Genomic DNA, 18,420 nt, shown 5'->3' on the forward strand with positions numbered 1-18,420 from the left:
TCACCTGCTGCTCCCAGGGAAGGAGCCCAGGGCCTGGCCAGTGCAGTGGCTCAGGCTTCTTCACCCTTGTCACCTGCCGTGGTGTTCGAGTGGCAGCAGCTCAGGGCTGTGAGCTGCCCTCAGGGTCCCTATGGACGCTGGTGGAGGAGCTGCAGCTCCCAGCCACGTGTGCTGGCAGGTCTGGAGTACACAGGCAACGCCCCTCACCCCCTCACCGTGGAGCTGCTTCCCTCCTTGGCAGGTGTTTCATAATAAAGAACTCAGGTATTTGAGGGTGACTCATGAGGCACAAGGACCACCTGGGCTGAGACTCAGTTGTGCCATAGTAAAACCTACAAACGTGCCATTGAAGCTGTCACAGTGTTACAGCAGAGGCAGACCTTGCTGGCTCAGCCAGCACAACCTGTCACCCTGGACAGTCTGCTCAGCCCTTCCATCCCAATAGTGCCACAGACAGCTGCAAATTCAGTGCATTTCTGGAGCAGGTGAGGAAGCCGGTATTGCTCTAATACCCTGCCTGGGGAGAGCCCTCAGCCCAGGCCCTCCTGTGCATGTCCCAGCAGGAGGTCAGGAGGGATGAGCAGCCTGTTGCTTTTGGGGCCAGAGGACCAGCATGGTGTGGGAGCGTTGCCTGGCCTACAGCTCCCTCCTGCTCTGCATGTGTGTCTGACACCCCAGTCCCAAACACCAGGACCATTTCCTGAGGATGTGCAGTGTGTGACTCCTCGGGCAGCGTCCCCTTCCTTCCCTGCTCAGGACTGTCTGTGAGTCCTGTGTCCATTGGCATCCAGATCGGACAGCCCTGCCCTACCCTGCAGTGCCCCTTGGCCAGGGAGGGGCTCAGGGCAGTCAGGCCACAGGGCTGGGCCACAGCTGGTGGTGGCACGGACAGAGTAGCTGAACAGCGGAGCTGCTGCTCCAGTCTGGGACCATTGTCACTATGCTGGTTGGACTGGCATCGGCAGATGGTGACACCGTTTGCAGATTGGCAAACTGGTGAACACCAGGGCTCCAGCAGTGCCTGCTTTGATCCCTGTGCTGGGGAGAGACCAGCAAGGGGTCGCACCCAGCGAGCACTGCCGCTGCTGTGGCTCTGCCTCGCGTGGGAGCGTGGGGCCGTGGCGTTCGGGTGCACTGACTGCAGCTTGGTGCATTCCAGGTGAAACCTTTGTCCTGGGAGATGGCCTCCCAGGGCCCTTGGAGCCTCGCCTGGACCCCATGGACTCTGCCTTGAACTCTGTCAATTCATCCAGCCACAGCAGGAGTTCCAGAGACTATCGCCTGCCAGGATACAGGCACCTGCACCAGCCCTCTAGCCTCAGCCAGGGCAGCACCTCTGCCCTGCGCAGGCTTAGCTCTGGGGGTAAGAGCTCAGAACAGCCCTGCAGCTGTAAATTGGGCAATAAAGGGCTATTCTAACTCCAGTTACACCTTTGTGACTTCAGCAAGTACCAGAGGCTGGGCTCTGCACAGCCAACCAAGTCTGTTAGGTATGATGACACCTGGCAGGTGGCAGTGTGGACAAGTGACGTTGCTCCTTTGGCTGGTGACTCGGGGGACCTGGAGGTCGGTGGGGAGAAAGGAATAGGCAGGAGCTGAACTGTGTCCAAGTGACAAATGGGTGTCTGAGTCCACAAGGACGGATTGGGAATGGTTGGGCAGTCAAAAGTTGCCTGGTGGGGCTGGGAGGATGGGCAGATGCATGAATGGCATTTGTCTGTATGGAGGAAGAGGGGCAGAAGAGCTGAACTGCTCATTGCAGCATGTGGGGTTGCAAATAGTGTCATTTTAGGTGCATGGCATTAGTAAAAGCCTCTGAAAAGCTCAGGCTGCTGGTGCCTCCCCCACACATTTGCAGGCAGCTGAGACAAGGGGCTGTGCACGTTGGGAGCAGGACCAGTGCCAGCTCAGGCCGTGCTTTTGGACAACGGGATGTCACCTGTGGGTTCAGTCCGTCAGAAGATGCAGCCAGTGAAAACATAAACCAGCTTTGCTGTGTTAAATGTGCTAAAGGTGTTGGGAGGGGAGGAGGAACCATGCGTGGGGAGAGATGTGGGAATGGCAGGGGGATGTTCTGCTGAGGTGGGAAGTGTCAGCCGATGGACAAGGAGGAGTGAGAGCTGGGGACAAACAAGGGGAGTGGGGGTTGAGAGAGGCGACAAGGGCTCAGTATAGAAGGCTGCCCAGAAAAGTCAGGCTAAGGAGAGGGAATAAGGCTTCAGTGCCAGACCTGCGCCGCAGGAATCTGGGGCACGACTGGGACGTGCCCCTTGCTGTGTCTCTGCCCTGCTGTGGGAGAGGAGCTGAGTGGTGGACTGAGGGGGAATGACTGCGGGGCGCTGCCAGGGACCCCCAGTAAGAGCTGTGTCTGCCGTCCCCAGGGTCGGACAGGTACCTCGGCTCCCGGGACGTCTCCCGGCTCAGCAGCCGCGACCCCTCGTCCTGGACGGTGGAGGAGGTGATGCAGTTCATCCGCGAGTCAGACCCACAGCTGGGCCCCCACGCTGACCTCTTCCGAAAACACGTGAGTGCCACGGTTCATGTACAAATGTGTGTGTGTGTGTGTGTACACATCTGGGAGGGGGCAAATCACACAAAGAAAATCCAGGAGTGTCAGAACACGGCAGCACTTCGGAACAGCTGGAGTTTTGTGGTTAATAAAAAGATCCTCATAAATCCTGGTCATGCCCTGTCAGGGCTTGGATCCTCATCAGAACCCCTCAGGGGCAGCCTGGGTGCACATGGAGCCTCTGCAGTGAATCCCAGTGCTGAAAACACAAACTCTCCTCCTCCTGGAGGCTAATACTCACCTCGTGGCAAATTTCTTCTGGCAAGAAACACATTCCTAATGGGATTCATGGAGTGTGTTGCTGCTCAACTCCTGTAACAGGGAGTCTCTTAAGGCTCTGGTCCTTGTGCACATCTGTAAGTGTAAAACAGCTGCAGACACAGCATGGAGTTTGTACCATTACAGCTACAAGAGAGGTTTGGCAGCTGCACATCCTGCCCCCTGCAAGAACCGTCTTCCCTCTGCCCTATTTGATTAAGTCCATGTTCTGGTGCTGCTCATGAAGAGCAGTGGGAGCAAACACCCAGTGCTGTGTCCTGCTCTGGGCTGGGCTGACACAACACTTCTGGTTTTAATTAGTCCTATTTTAGAAACACCAGTAATTAAGAAATGTTTGTTTTAATTATGCAAAAGCTGCCAAGGGATGGAAGTGCCCTGGATTGGCAATCTTGATGAGAATCTTGCTTTCATCTGTGGAAGGGGAAAACAGATCAAACCTGGTACTGGAGACCCCTGGAGATCTCACCAACCTGAAAGTAACTGAGCATTGACATAGGACAGGATTTTCTGTTGTTCAAAGTCATGATTTTTATTTTTCACTTTTAAGCCCATTAACATTTTCTTCATGGAAAACTGCCCAGTGCAAAGCTCTGGACCCGGCCTGGACTGGGTCATGGGCAGGAGTGCTGCAAGGGACCGCAAGACTTCGACTTGCAAATGCCAAGTACAAAGCTGTTCCCTGGTTATTTTAAGCTTCATGATCCATCCTCTCCTTAGTCTCAGGAGGGACACATCTGGCTCTGCTGTAAAGCATCAGATGCTTTGAAAGCTGCTGTGTTGGAATCAGCCCCAGTGGGGATGAGGAGCTCCACCACTCTCTGCCAGTGGCTAGGACTGTGCTGTGAAGCTCCAGAAATAGAACCACAGAATCATTCAGGTTGGGAAAGCCCTCTGAGGTCATACAGTCCAACATTCCCCCAGTACTGCCAAGGCCACCACTAAACCGTTTTCCCAAGTGCCACATCCATACATTTTTTGAACACTTAGAGGATGATGATTTCAGCCTGTGCCAGTGCCTGACCACCCCTTCAAGGAAGAAATTTTTCCTAATACCCAGTCACAGAGCACAGGCTCTTTGGGTTTCAGGATCTGTTCCCTCACCTCCGTTTTCAGCTATGACTTCAGGGCTCTGTGTGTCTCAGCAGGGCTGTCACCATTGACGCATCCTCTGCCAGATTTCTCCTGTGCTGGGATGACAATGCCCTGGAGTGAGCGATTGCTCCCCTGCATTGCCACTGCCTCTGTCATTCCCCTGTCAGTGAAACCTCCCTTTTCCTTCCTCCCCACCTCCCTTCAGGATGTGCTGGCCCTCTGGAAATGGCTCCTGGGGGTTGATCACCCAGCAGAATTCCCATTGCGCACATGGGTCCAGCGCTGCAGCAGGGTGGATGTAGGGCTGCCTGTGCTGTCCATACTGGGGTGTCCATACTGGGATGCTGCTGAGCAGGGCTCTCACACCCAGCCCTGCTGTTGCATTTTGGGCACGGCCTGGCTCGGGCAGAGCTGGGGCTCCCAGGTGCCATCACAAGCACTGTCATTCCCCTCCCTGCAGGAGATCGACGGGAAAGCCCTGCTCTTGCTGCGGAGTGACATGATGATGAAGTACATGGGGCTGAAGCTGGGGCCAGCCCTGAAGCTCACTTACCACATCGACAAGCTAAAGCAAGGCAAGTTCTGAGAGGACTCCTGGCAGGATGGATCCTGGAAGCTCCGCTCCCGGCCGTCCCCACCCGCGCTCACCTGCCGACAGGTTCGCATGCACACACCCCCTTCCGCCACAGACGGACACTCCCGACGCCCGGCCAGGCCCCGACGGGAGCTCAGGAGGAGCCCGGCGCAGCTGGGCTTTGCACCAGACTTGAGCTGTGGGTGTTGGAAGTGGGGGGTCTCTCCCTGCTGCCCAGCCAACACTTCTCCGTGGGCTCACGGTCCTGCTTTCCTGGGATGGAGCAGCGCTGCTGGCAGTGCCCGTGGGGACTGGGCACATACAGCCACTCCTCTCACACTCTCCGTGGCTCAGCGCTCCTGGCCATGCCTGCTCGGGACAGCCCATGGGGGTGGCTCTGGGCTGGGGGCCAGACGAGTCTGCCCAGCCTCAAGGGGCTCAGTGCCCCCAGCCTGCTTTCAGCTCTGTGGCACCGCAGCGAGCTCAGAGCATGGACCACCCCGCCCCGTCTTCCGCACTGGGGGAGCCCATCCACCTGTCTCTGCCTGCCCCCAGCTCCTGAGCTGGCTCCAGCTGGGCACACCGGGCCGGGGTTGGAGGCCTCCATATTTATTCCAGACTGGGGAGGCCGTGTGGGAGCGTGGAGTGAGCTGGGAGAGCTGAGGAGCAGGGCTGGGCCTGGCGTGCCCCCTGGCACTGATGGCCCTGGGCTGGTGTCGGAGGCTGCCTGGATGCTGCAGGACTTGGCTGATCTTTCTCTCCTTTTTTTCTTTTTACTTTTTTTTATTTTGGAATTTTTTTTTTACTAAGGAGTTGTCTGTTTCAAACGATGAGATGATTTTTCTACCTGTGTTGAACTCGCAACTCTTGGTGATTTTTAGCCAGAGCTGCTAAGGTTTGTCTTCCCAGGGGCCCTCCTGCTCCTCTAGAGTTTCGGTCTGTCCAGCTCAGCGTGTGTGAGAGGGTTTTGGGTCTGGCCAGAGCATCCCAGGGTGGTGACCTGTCCCGCCATCGCTATTCCTGTGAGGGCTTTGCCCTGCCCGAGGCACCTGTTGGTCTCAGGCAGTTTAATGTATTTATTTTTGATGGCACTTGAGTGGTTCCAGTGGTCCCAGACATGTTTCTGCAGCTGCACGAGGAGTGTCGGAGTGGAGCCACCAGCTGTGCCACCACGGTGTCCCCTGGGCAGCAGCTGCCACCTCGGGGCAGGGGCTGCCCGGACCCTGGAGCATGGCTGGCACCAGCCTGGCCTGAGCTGGGACAGGGCTGATGGGGCCTGGCTGACAGGACAGGGCTGACAGGACAGGGCTGATGGGGCCAGCACGGGCTGTCCCTGGTGTGTGCCCACACATGCACCTCAGCACGGACCCCCCCACACACACACTCCCACAGCAGTGACCAAAGGGCTGGGACGGAATCTCCACTGCAAGCACTTCCTTCTCCTGTCCTTAGCTCACCCTCTGCATCCGGAGCCACAGCTCACACCCTCCCCAGCAGCCTCGAGGGCCTGGCCAGCAGCAGGATGGGCCCCTGTGGTGACCAACCCTCCAGGCTCTTGCACTGAGTCAAGTTTACCCCTAAGGGGCAAAGTTTCAAAAAAAAAAATACCCCAAACTCCAAAGTAATAAAAAGGCAAAATGGCTTTTTGTCCTATAGCGCAGCCTGGCTGCTGGCCCGGGGCTGGGGGCTCTGGCTGCTCTCGGAGCCCCTCGCTCACAGCACGACCAGGGACCCCTCGGTGTGACCCAGCGTCGGTCCCGCTGCAGCCAGGCCCCGGCGGGGTCAGCCAGTGCTTTCCTCTGCACTTATTTTACGTTGATTTGTTTATAAATAAAAGGATACCAAGTTCCTCACCGCGGTTTGTGCACTGATGGCAGCACCGGGCTGAGCCCCGGCCGTGGGGCAGCACAGGGACAGGCAGTGGGAGAGTGGGGTGGGAGAGCGGGGCCCGGGCGGGGCTGAGGGAAGCGAAGCGGCACTCGCAGGGTGGCAGCACGGAATGGCCCGGGACTGGTTCGTGAGGCCAGCGAGGCACAGCGTGTCCTCCCTCTGTCCACCAGCCCCTGTGGCACCCCCAGGCTGACACCCCCGCCTGCCCTTCGAGTGCTGCCTGGTGCTGACAGAGGCTTTGGCAATTCCTTGCTCCAGTCTGGAGCTTGAGGGGGGTGTTGGGGCAGGGGCAGCCCCTGGCTGAGCCCCTGAACCCATCGCTGCCCACACCCTTCAGAGCCCTTCCTGGGGCCCTGGTGCCGGTAAGGGAGGTGGGAAAAGAGCCCCTGCAGCCAGACAGGGGTGGGAGCTGAGTCCCCCACACTGCTCCCCAACACAGACCACTGCCATGAGCCCAAACCCCCATGAGCCCAAACCCACATAAAGTCTTGGCTGCTGCCAGGGGCTGCTCCGTCCCACAGGGAGAGGGTTCCTGGCACGGGATGGGCAACCCAGAGGGGCCTGAGGCCGAGGGGGCCTGGCCAGGCCCCACACCTGGGGCTCAGCAGGGCTGGTCCTCCGTGACAGGGCTGATGAGTGAGGAGCGATGGGTCTCACCGCCATGTGCTCTGAGCCGCGGGTTTGTGTCCCAGCTTGAGCTGCACCTGGAGCACCTGGTGACATCCTGCAGGGGCTGGTGGCAGGAGAAGGCAGGTAAGGGGCACCCAGCCCCAGGGAGGGCAGTGAGGTGGGCACTGGAAAGTCTTGGCTGGTCCTCGAGGTCCAGCCCCAGGTGAGGGGGCAGAAGCCCCCAGGTCTCTCCTGCAGGCCCAGCTCTGCTGCCCCGGGGCTCCTGCCCAGGTGACTCACCCCTGGGGCCACTTGTCACAGCACAGGGACCCAGCCCAGGCTCACAGGGTCCTTGGGCTCCACCGTGCCAGCACCGTCCCCCCACAGCGCCATCTCCTCGGGGCCTGCAGCAGAAGCGTCTGTGCCCACGGCCCCTGGCAGCAGAGCCTGGGGGCAGCTGGACCCATGGTTTGGGCTGGGACTGTGCTGTTGGGGCACAGCAGCGCTTTGGTGAGGTCCCAAAGCCACCAAATGCCCAAACCTCTGCACCAAGCCCCATGGATGCCCAATTTATTTGTAAAATTTTGCTGCATCTTCTTTAACTGCTCATTTCTGTTGCTGTTCCAGCTCAGGAGCTGAAGTGCAGCAACTCAGGGTGGGCACCAAAACAGAGCTCCCCATGCCACTGGGGTGGAGTGCCCCAGCCCCAGTGGGCTCAGGGCTGCCGTGGGACCAACAAACCCAGGAGCTGGACAGTGGGAACAGCCCAGTCCTGCCTGGGCTGGGCACCTGGGGGTGCCAAGTCCTGGTCGGGGGAGGCTGTGCCATCACCCCAGCTCGCCCCTGAGGACCCTGTAACCGGGAGATGCTGAGGCAAAGGCAGAGCCCTGGGAGGAGCCAGGGCCCAGCAGAAGCGGGGAGACAGCCTGGCCCCAGTGCTGAGGATGAGGAGTCAAAGGGGAACAGCATTTCCACCTCCTCATGGGGAGTGGGGACAGGAACCACAGGGTGCCCTTGGGTGACAGTTCTCCCAGGACTTGTCCCAAGGGAGTTGGTTACTGAACCCAGAGCCAGGGCTGAGGCTGCTCTGGGGAGAGCAGAATTGGTGGGAGTGACAGCCCCACATCACCCCATGGCCCAGGGACACAGCTCTGGCCATGGGCCTGGGCCTGCAGCGGGCAAGAAAGGCTGTGGCAGAGTGGGGGACAAACCCTCCAGGGGTAGCTTGAAGCCTAATTCCTCAGGCTGAGCCCAGGTTTCTCCACTGCTGGAGGGAAGCTCCATAATTTCAGACTTTGGAGATCCACATCTAAACCCACTGTGAATACAGCTCACAAGTTTTTGCTAGCTTAGAGGGGATTAATTCAAGGTCAGGCACTTTTGTGCTCCAGTCCTTTCCCTCCCTCCGAGCAGGCAGAACAGAGTGAGCTCAGAGCTCTTACTCAGTTTGTTACAAATGAGCATTTAATGACCGAGTCAGTTGCACAGTTTTGGCCAAAACAAACATTTCAGGAGAAAAAAACACAGTTGTGCTGCAGCTGAGGGAAGATCTCACCCTGCCCCCAGGAGTAGCCAGGCCAGGGCAGGACTGGGCAGTAGCAGAGCACTGCAACTTTATCATTCCTGCACAACAGCTGGAACTGGCACACGAGGAATCCTCGAAGCTCTCCAGGCTCACAGCAGCTTTACAGGGAATATTTAAAACAACTGAGGACTAAAGCATGGGGGGTGGGGAGGAGGTCACTGAGGAGGGACAGGACAGGGTTTGGTTTCATGGCTCAGCCAGGTCTGACCGTGCAGCTCTCCCCAAACTCCACCGAGCTGCTGGATTCTGAGTGTGCGACATCTCAGACAGCGGAGACACTTTTCTTCCTTTCCTCTCAAACACCAAGGGCCACGCAGGGCATTCCATGGCAGCAGCAGGCAGGGAACCAAAGGAGTTCAGCCCCCTCAGCACTGCACAGCTGGACAGCAACACCCACCACCCAACCCGGGTAACGCCGAGGGGAGGGCGAGCCCCTCCCTCAGGAACAGCCCTTGGGAATTGCGGGAGCACAGGACACACAGCTCCAACGTGGACAAAAAGGCAACGAAAGGCTCCACTTCAAATCCATGAAAAAGCACCAGGAACTGCTGTGTCCCAGGGCAGGGACACGGTTCAAGGCAGCAGTGGAAGTGGCTCAGTGGTTCACTCTGTTCTCACCTCCCCCTTGATGCAAGGGGTCGGAGTTTCCCAGCTCCAGGAGTGCTGGCACAGGGAGGGCTCGCACCGACCCCTCGGGTCAGGGCTTCCCTGGCAGCTTTGCTCTCCTGCCCCCCCAGCCTGATCCCAGTTAATCACATCCCTGCAGTGACATGTCAGCCAGAGCTGAGCGTGTTCCAGAGTAACACAATTCCAGGAAGATTTTCCTGGTTACAAGTTCATTGTGACAATGAATGCACCAAGAGCACCAGTGCCAAAGATTTGTAAATACTACTGAAAAAAAACCCCAAACAAACAGAAATCATCCCCTCCCCCTTTTGCCTGAAAAAAAGAAAAAACAAACCAAAAAGGCTGCATGAAGCTGCCCAGAGCCTCCTCTGCAGCACAGCCCAGCTCAGACGCTGAGCCAGCCCCCAAAATCTCATGCCATCCATAATTTCACCAGTAAGCGAAGACTGAGGAGGGAGCAGGAAGACTGGAGAAAGAACTCCACTGTCAGTGTCCAAGGCACCCTGATGCCAAGCACTCCCTGCACTGGGTAGGACATGTGCCATGGGATTCCCCTCAACACATCAAATCCCACACCCCAGTTTGCTTTGACCTCCAAGCAACTGAAGGAACTGAAGGAAGTGTGGAGGGGCCTCTGTGAACTTTCCTCCACAAATAACCAAGATCTACATAGAAAATAAAGGAAGGACAGAACAGCTGAGGATATAAGGGACAGGATCTCAGAACAAAAATTATAAACCCATAAATTAGGAAAGCCCAAAGCTGAGGGTGTTGAAGCTATTGCTGTAAGAACACCTGGAAAACCTAACAGTGACTCCTCTCTGCAGCAAGGACACACCTGGAGAGGGAGAGAGAAAAGGAGCAGGAATTACTCACAGGGAAGAGCCAGAGGCTGGAACTGCACAGCCCTGGAGGCAGAGTCTGACACGTGGGCCCTGGCAAGAGCCTGTGCCCAGCTCAGGGGTGTCTGCCAGCTTTCCAGGGCACTGTGGCACCACCAAAGGCTCCCCTGGACACGTGCTCCTTACACACACACCCACGTCCACCCAGAGCACGGGGAGCGAGCAGCGCTCAGCCAGGACCGAGCCCCTGCTCTGCCCAGCACTGCCATGGCCGTGCCAAAGGGACACTGTGCTGCAGCCCTAGGAGAGCTGGGCTGAGACAAGCCCCAGGGACACTGCCACCCTCCCCACAGCTCTCTCATGTGGGGACAGCCTCAAAGCCACCAGATGTGCCACATTAGGGAGCACATGGGATACTGTCAGTGAGACCAAGGTTCAGAGTATCTTTAGGATAAAAATTTACAGAGAGAATTCTTCAGCTCTTGGTGTTGCACCAGCTGTGGAACAGCCCAACACCCAGCAATCCCTGCATCTGGTCCCAGTCCTGTGCCCAGGGATGGGGAGCACTCCTGTGACACACTGGGGCTGGCCCTGCTTTCCCTCTGCAGTTCACTCTGGAAGTGTCTGTTACACAAAGGGAAGGGGGAGGAGGGAAGGGCTGGACCTCTTGAGTGCCCTGGCACTCAGCAGCAGAGCCCTGCTCTCACCCCAGAGCTGTGTGCACAGATGCTGCTCAGCTCCTGCAAAACCCCCACACAAACCAGCCAGAGCAGGGAAAGTCACATCCATGATCACCTACTGCACAGGGGGATAACTCAGATTTAAAGTCTGCCTGTTCTCCTGGTGCAGTCTGAGTGCCAGGTTTTAGTGTCTCCTTCCCTGAACTGTGTACATCCACTTTTCACATCCCTGTAACACCTGCAGCCCTTAACAGACCAGAGCTCGAGCCCCAGGTCTGACAGGAATTGCTGTCCCAGGAGATGGACACAAATGGATACTTCCAAAGTATTATTTTACAGTAGTGAGGGACTACAAAACACTGCATTTCCTAAACCCAGGAACCCCTTGCTCAGCTCTGTCCTCATTTCCAGGAGTTTGTGCTCCACTGGTGCTTTTATGTGAATTTAACCCCAAACCGGTGTGTATTTGTATTTTATTGTGGGTCAGTTTGCTAAGAGGACACCCACCCCCAGCTGTAACATAGACAGAGGCACTACCCAGCCCTCAGCACAGCTGGAACACATGAGCACCAGCACATCTCATGGTGTGCCAGCTTCCTACCAAATACTGTGGAAGTCAGATGCCAGGAGCAAAGACTGGGCAAGGAATTTTTTCCAAAAGGAAGAGGTTGAGATCATTAAACATTACCAGGAATCAGTCGTGATTTGCTGAAGGGAACTTCAGCTCTGTTATCTCCAGGTCAGGGGAGCTGCTGCCGCTCCGGTCGCTGTAGGTGTCCCTGCAGGAGGAAGAGATTTGGAGATTTGGGGTTAGGGAGCACAAGTCCTTTAAGGACTGATAATTCTGATGTGGGATGCTGCAGCACAGGGAAAACTTCAGCTCCTCTGCTGTGAGGAGCCATTTCAAACTCAAATGTGCAAAAGCAGAAAATTAAAATATCCCTCAACCCTTGGAGGCATTGAAATGAGGGTCCCTCACACATGAAACTCTTCTGGACCCCACCTGACCACTGTGATGTTAACACTGACACAGGAATCCTGTGGTGCAGCTGCACTGCAGCTCAACCCACAAAGCCAACACGTTCCTTTTGGCATTGCATTTGCCTGGGTTTGATACAGGCACTGCTAATTCTCCCCTGCACTTGGTCGGGTTTTCATTTAGTGCCTACCAGGACTCAGCAACCCCTCCAGGTTCTCTGTGAGGAGAACAGGTCAGTACCAAATTGTTGTAATTGGCTGCACAGTCCCAAGTGCCAAACAGAACTGCAGGCACTGGGGAACAGCAGCACCAAGTAACTGCATCATTAAATCCACCCAAAACACCACTTGCTTTGCAAACTGAAACAAAGAAAGCTGAAGTCAGCAGAAAAAAATATGAGGCTGCAACAACCAGGCCCTGTTCTTTAAACCAGCAGCAGGAACAAGCTTCTTATGGACGTGCCTGTACGTGGGACTTGTGTGAGGAATGTGGGGAAAAGCCCATGAGGTCTCCAGCCATGTCAAAGAGCAGGCCCAACCTGTTTCCCCAAACATCCTGACTGACAGCACAAGGCTGCAGATCTCCTCTCCCTGAAGCCAGGGCCTCTCTGCAGGACAGCTCTGTGGCCCCACAATCAGCCTCAACACACCAGACATGAGCTTTCAAAAAAAGAGTGGAAAGAAGAGGTGCTGCAATACCAAGTTATCCCCAGGAACTCTGTGCCAAGAGGATGCTCCAGGTTATCCTGCAGGAAGCAGCACTGCCTGTGGCAGCTCTGACTGGGGTCTGTCTTAAACCCACCTGGGTGAGAGCCTGCAGCCCTTCTGTAGGTAGTGGGTGAGTCTCCCTGCAGATGCCAGGAGGAGCCCGAAGTATGGGGGTGATGGCTTGATGGGCCTGGAGAGGAACTCGGGGTGATACTGAACACCAACGAAGAAAGGATGCTCTGAGAGGAACAAACAAAACATTCACGTCAAGTCTCTCAAGCTTGTGGCTGAGCTGCAGGTGAAATCCCGATTCTGCTGAAGCCGAGATGACAGGGAAGTATCATTTCCATGCCTTTTGTCCATAAATGGACAGGGACATGGGATTCTATTTTTACCATCAGTTTATGGATGGAATCATTCTGAGACAGTCTGAATGGGTCCCACACAAAAACTTGCTCCATTACCCTCCAAACACTTTCCCTTGTCCATCCCACATCCACAAACCAACTGCTTAAGGACTCACCTTCCAGCTCAACCACTTCCATCCGCTCTCCCTCCTCATCCTGCCCCACAAACTTCAGACCTTGCTCTTCAAAACACTTTTTCAACTCTGGATTGACCTAGAAAACCAGAAGCAAGACAAGCCATGATCTCTTGAGTCTGGATTACACAGGAAAGCTCGATACCCACAGGAGCATTTTTACCTCAAATCTGTGTCTGTGTCTCTCTTCCAAGAAATCATGATCTCCATACAGCTTCCCTGCACCAGAAGGAAGATGTTCCTTAGAGCAGTGATCACAGCTTTTAACACATTCATTTGAACAGCATCCTTCAGAATCTGCCACTTCTGGAGAGGATCAAATTTCCTAACCCCCATTCCCCACCTGCCATTCAAGGATGCTTCAACAATCCCAGGTCTCACTTCCCCATACCGACCATACATGCAAGCCATTCCCAGGAAAGATTTCCAGAAGAGGGAAGAAGGGCCTTACTCATGATTGAATTCTTGGTTTGGAAGAGTGTTCTTCTCTTGCCAAGCCTCATTGTCCCGCCCATTTGCCCAGGATTATGTTCTGGCATGTCTATGACCTGTGGAAAGAATTCAGAGGGAAGTGGGAATCAGGGAGGAATAATAGTTCCAGGCAGACTCTGACATGTTAAAAGAAAAAAATCCCACCAACATTCGTGCAAAAAACCAAGGAAACCAGCCCAAGGAACACTGTCTTGACAAGGCAGAGCAACAGAACCAGGTTAGCTGGCCAAGCTGTTCTGGTACAGCCTGCACAGAACATACGGGAGGTTTGTGGATATTCAGGAAGCTTTCACATAGGAAACGGCCTCAGTCAGAGTCTACACAGATCACACCCACCAATACTGTGCTGTTTACTGAACTGCATGTGAAACAAGCAAATTTATGGAAACAAAATCCCCAAAGCAGAATTGCTTACTCTCAGATAAACAACATCATAAGCTGCTTTTTGTTAACCTCCTCACTTTGAGTAGCATTTCAAATTACAGCAGAAGCCAATCATTATGTTCCTGGACAAGGAACACAGAGATTTCCACAACCATTCCCAGGAATTCAGGACTGTCTGTGGCTATCATACAACAGTTCGAGTTGGAAGGGACCTTTTAAAGCCCATCCGGTTCCACCCCCTGCCATGGGCAGGGACACCTCCCACTGTGCCAGGCTGCTCCAAGCCCCATCCAACCTGGCCTTGGACACTGCCAGGGATTCAGGGGCAGCCGCAGCTTCTCCTGGCAACTGTGCCCAGGGACGTGCAGATAAGTCTGGTAAGAATATCACAAGAAAGTCACCATAAACTCACCACTGGATGAGAAGTTTTGGGGTCAAACTCTGTTGAGTTGGCATCTGCAATGTAACGTTCAGCAATCAGAAACATCAAGTCTCTCAGACCATGACATCATCACCTACAGGACCTGCCCCAGGTACAGCTGCTTCTCATCCCCAGCTGTGCTGAACCCCCCCAGGCACAGAACACCCCAGGCAGCAGGAACAGGGCTGTCAGCACTGTTTGGTATCAATTTCAAAGGACAACCCACTCTCGTTCAGGAAAAGCCCACATTCAACAGCTTCAAATACAGAAGTAAAGGCACAGAGGGGGAAGGGAGCAGAGTGGTCTGAGAAACTCCTTTTTTCTCACCCTCACTACTGCTGAAAGTCAGAGTCAGGCTGAGAACTCCATTTAGCAATCTCTGAAGGGAGTTCTGTTAACAGGGACCTGCTCAATTCAAGCAGTGGGGCTCAGAAGGTAACTCCACTCACTGAAGGAGCTGCAACTGCTGGCTGGCTGAAGTGGTTTTTGGGCTTCATTCCCCCTGGCTGCAGTGGGAATTTGGGATGCCCAGCACATGTAGGCCACCAAAGTGTTTCATTCAGGAGCTGAACCTCATGTTAAGCAAGAGGAAGCTTTCTGTCATTATAAGCATGACTTACTCCATTGATTTTTATTTAAATATGGTAAGGAAATTTTTACTTTGAATTAGCAAAAGAGATGAGGATTTTTACAGGTCTAGGGGAAAAATTAAACCTACCTATAAAAAATGTAAAATCACAGGTATTACTCAAGCAACCCAAGAAATGACCAAAAGGCAGGAAGGGTTTTGTGCAATTACCTTGCCAACCAAGGACACTGCGTGCAAACTCCACCACTGCCAACTGCATTCCCAAACAGACTCCTGTGGAAGGAAAGGCAGGACACGGATCAGGTCAGGACAAGGACCTCTGAGCCCATGGTGCAAAGCACACACACCTTCAGAGAGTATCCTGAGTCAGAGGAAAACCTGGATGAGGCAGATCTTTGACTGGGATTTAAGGATCTGCAGTCCTGACAAGCTTTACTTCCCTCCCTTTCCCATCCCTCTGCTCACACACCAGTTCAGTCTCTCACCACAGGCATTTCATACTCACATATTTCTTGGTGCCAAGACCACCACAGCCTGCTCTGAAACATTCCCAGACTGCTATCCCCTCATTACAGATTCATTGTCAGCACATCCCATCCAACTCTGACCACTTCAGAGCTAACCAGGGATGAGGCTGCATTCCCAGCTCAGCTGAGCACAGATCACTGCCTTCCTCAGCCAACTGCCTGCAAAACTGCTCATCCCAGGCACCAGTGAAAACCAGGGCAGCTCTTGCTGCAGACCAGTTAGGCTGTTACTCAACCTCCTTTCCTTTGCTTTCTTTCTTCTTATGGATGAAACATGTTTCTCACCTAAGAAGGGTTTTTTCTGTTTTCTTGCCCAGGAAATAGCTTGAATTTTGCCTTCTGTCCCTCGAACACCAAATCCACCAGGAACCAGAACTCCGCTGCATGAGGATGAAAGGATTCCATTCAGCATGGCTCCCCCAAACCACATACCCACATATCACCTCCCAGCCATAAAATCTTGGGCTTGCAAGACCTCTCTCCTGAAAAGGGCTCTCAAGTAGCCACGTGGCAAGGCCTGGCTGCAGCAGTTTCCACATGACTTCACATGAGCTGTCACAAAAAGCAGAATTTACAGGGAAATATTTTATAAATGCCAATTTTACCTTCCCAAAGAAAGATCCCAAATACAATGCAGGTTACCATATTGAAATGGTTCATGCTGTGGGACTCACATGCCCTGCACCAAACACGTTTGCAAACACATCACCCAGCCAGGCCCACGCTGAGGAAGCCTCTGGCTACAGTGTCAGGTTGCCCTAACACCAAACTCTGCAGGAGCTTCTTTCTTCTGATCCCACCCAAATCCTGCCACCCTGAGGGGTAACAGGCCCTCGTTCTTGTTTTTGTGCTAACTCTTGGCCCTCCTCTGCATACTAACACTTTTCCCCTTCTCACATTTTATTTCTAAAGAACTTGTTACCCCATACACACCTTCCATTCTCACTCTGGCTTTAACAGCCTCTACCAGTACCTTTCCTTTCTTCTGATTTCCTCTCACTGTTTCCACCTGATCATGCAGGTGTGCATATCCTCACCAGCATGATCATTTCCCCCTTTCTGCTCCCTTTCACCAACTCCCGCACTTCTTTAACAATTCTCCATTTAACATCTTATCCTAAATCCCCCTGAGAGGTGTTTGGGGGCCTTGTCAGAGTGTGCTGGTACAGTGGCTAAGAAAACAGTCTCCAGTGAGGCCCGTAACTCCAAAGCCAGCAGCAGCAGCAGGTTTATCAGACATTCTCCAAGGAAAGGGCCAGAGCAGAACTTACTCAGCACCACAGAGCTTCTGCCATGCCTCGTGGTACCGCACAGGCTCCTCCTGCAGAGTGTCTGGCTCCAAGTCGGCAGAGTCAATGTACTGGGAAGAAATCCAAAAAAGGATGAGATGAGATGAGATATTGCCACAAGAGTGTACAGGATCTCGAATTCTCATTAAATTAGGATAGCATCATTCTTCCTGGATAGCTCTGCATTTTTTTCCTAATGGATACTTAAGTTTATTTCTGGGCTGATTTCCCATCTGTTAGCCAACAAAACTACTTTCCTCACCACCCTACTACTGGTGCACAAACAGAACCCATGATTCCTCCATCCTCCCCTCTCTGCAGCTCAGCTGTAACACACACCAAGTCCAAGAGCCCCAGCCTGTAGCACAGCAAGGTGGGAACATGGGGCTGTGCAGGCACAAACCACCACACAGAGAGAAAAAAACCTACCACTCTCTCATCAAATAAACATCTTCTTCAAGAGGCACTGAAGAAGAAATAGGATATGATGAGGCTGCTGTAATTAAAGGGCGTTATGACAATGGAAAAAAACCCTGCAATTTTTCCATTTTCTCATCTCCAGTATTCCAGTACCTCTGAACTTCGGGACGTTCTGGCAGGCTGCTAAACCTTTAAAATAACCATTTTGTCTTTTTTTTGGTTGTTTTTTGGAGGTTGCAAAACTACCCATCAGTTCTTTAACTAACTACTGTTAGTTCCTGAGCATAAGATCTCCATGCACAAGGCTCACAGAGCTCACTTCACTTCTGAGCCACTCAGACACAGCTGTGCCAGGGGCTACCCACAGATGCATGTGCAGGGTTTGCACTTCACCTGTCTTTTCTTCTACTGATTTTGGAAGTTGAAAGGTAACCCAGACCTAGATCAGTACTGTTAAAAAGCAACCACCTATTTCCATGACTCCCTGACATAATGAAACTGCTAGACATTTAGAAGTCTATTGAAATGAATATAAAATTTCTGGCAACAGGTATCTATTTCACCTCTTCAGAGCATCCAGCTACCACCAAGACCCCAAAAAGCACCTGTACAGCCAAACCAGCATGAAAACCTTAATAAAGCCTGAGGCAGGATCATCATAAAACCTGAGTTTTATGATACACAGCAACAACCCCAAAAAAGGATCACTTGCAACAACTGTCAGAGGAATTAAAGCAGAGTGCCCTCCTCCAATCCATCTACCACTGTCACAGCACACAATGCTGAGCACTGAGGAGTGTCCATCCATTGCAGACACCTCATACAGATCACAGCATGAGAGGCTGGTTTGCTCTGAAGCTGGTTTAGGCCTGGTAGCAGCTGTTTTGATGCTTGTATGATCAAAGCAGCTGTTTGGATGCAAGGACAATTTGGATGTTCACCAGCTGAATCTGCCTATGGGTTTGTGAAAATCTGAATTAGGATGGGCAGCACTGTAGGTGGAAGGAGCATGGAGGGAGTTTTTTCCACACACACACACAGACCCATCCCTACCTTAATGTCAAGTTTGTGGTTGATGGCCAGGGCAGAGTGCTCCAGGGCTTTGATGACAGATGCATAGGAGTCAGAAAACTTGGTGTACTTGCCCACAAGTGCAATGGAACATGTTTCAAGTAGACGGTCGTACCTACAGAACACCAGAACACACAGGTTATTCCAGCAGTAACAGGAGAGGGATGGGAATCACATTCTGTTCAGCTTTTCAAGGAACAATCAGCTGTGCTCTTCTAAGTCTGTCCAACAGAGCTGACATCTTTGGAAAGAG

The 18,420-nt window shown here is 53.6% G+C and overlaps 2 protein-coding genes across 5 annotated transcripts in view; one reads left to right on the forward strand and one right to left on the reverse strand.

The window, feature by feature from the left end:
- SCMH1 (sex comb on midleg homolog 1 (Drosophila)) overlaps positions 1–6,368 on the forward strand; it is a 66,904-nt gene extending 60,536 nt beyond the window's left edge. For 2 of the 4 annotated variants that reach the window (XM_008631592.2, XM_017731561.1), the window contains 3 exons: positions 1,160–1,363; positions 2,382–2,524; positions 4,401–6,368. In XM_008631592.2, coding sequence (XP_008629814.1) covers positions 1,160–1,363; positions 2,382–2,524; positions 4,401–4,526 — 473 coding nt within the window. In that variant the 3' untranslated portion in view covers positions 4,527–6,368. The remainder of the gene's footprint in view (positions 1–1,159; positions 1,364–2,381; positions 2,525–4,400) is intronic. The other 2 variants (XM_017731562.1, XM_017731563.1) reach the window with 1 other exon arrangement.
- A 2,087-nt stretch (positions 6,369–8,455) lies between these two features.
- The window catches only part of CTPS1 (CTP synthase 1), a 17,377-nt gene continuing 7,412 nt past the window's right edge, over positions 8,456–18,420 (reverse strand). The window contains exons 8-18 of the mRNA XM_008631593.2: positions 18,150–18,282; positions 16,659–16,747; positions 15,673–15,767; positions 15,071–15,133; positions 14,263–14,306; positions 13,426–13,522; positions 13,138–13,193; positions 12,957–13,053; positions 12,528–12,672; positions 11,436–11,526; positions 8,456–10,063 (exon numbers count right to left, since the gene is read on the reverse strand). Coding sequence (XP_008629815.1) covers positions 11,442–11,526; positions 12,528–12,672; positions 12,957–13,053; positions 13,138–13,193; positions 13,426–13,522; positions 14,263–14,306; positions 15,071–15,133; positions 15,673–15,767; positions 16,659–16,747; positions 18,150–18,282 — 904 coding nt within the window. The 3' untranslated portion in view covers positions 8,456–10,063; positions 11,436–11,441. The remainder of the gene's footprint in view (positions 10,064–11,435; positions 11,527–12,527; positions 12,673–12,956; positions 13,054–13,137; positions 13,194–13,425; positions 13,523–14,262; positions 14,307–15,070; positions 15,134–15,672; positions 15,768–16,658; positions 16,748–18,149; positions 18,283–18,420) is intronic.

Source organism: Corvus brachyrhynchos, unplaced genomic scaffold (genome assembly GCF_000691975.1).
Source record: "Corvus brachyrhynchos isolate BGI_N302 unplaced genomic scaffold, ASM69197v1 scaffold454, whole genome shotgun sequence".
Classification (NCBI taxonomy): Eukaryota; Metazoa; Chordata; class Aves; order Passeriformes; family Corvidae; genus Corvus; species Corvus brachyrhynchos.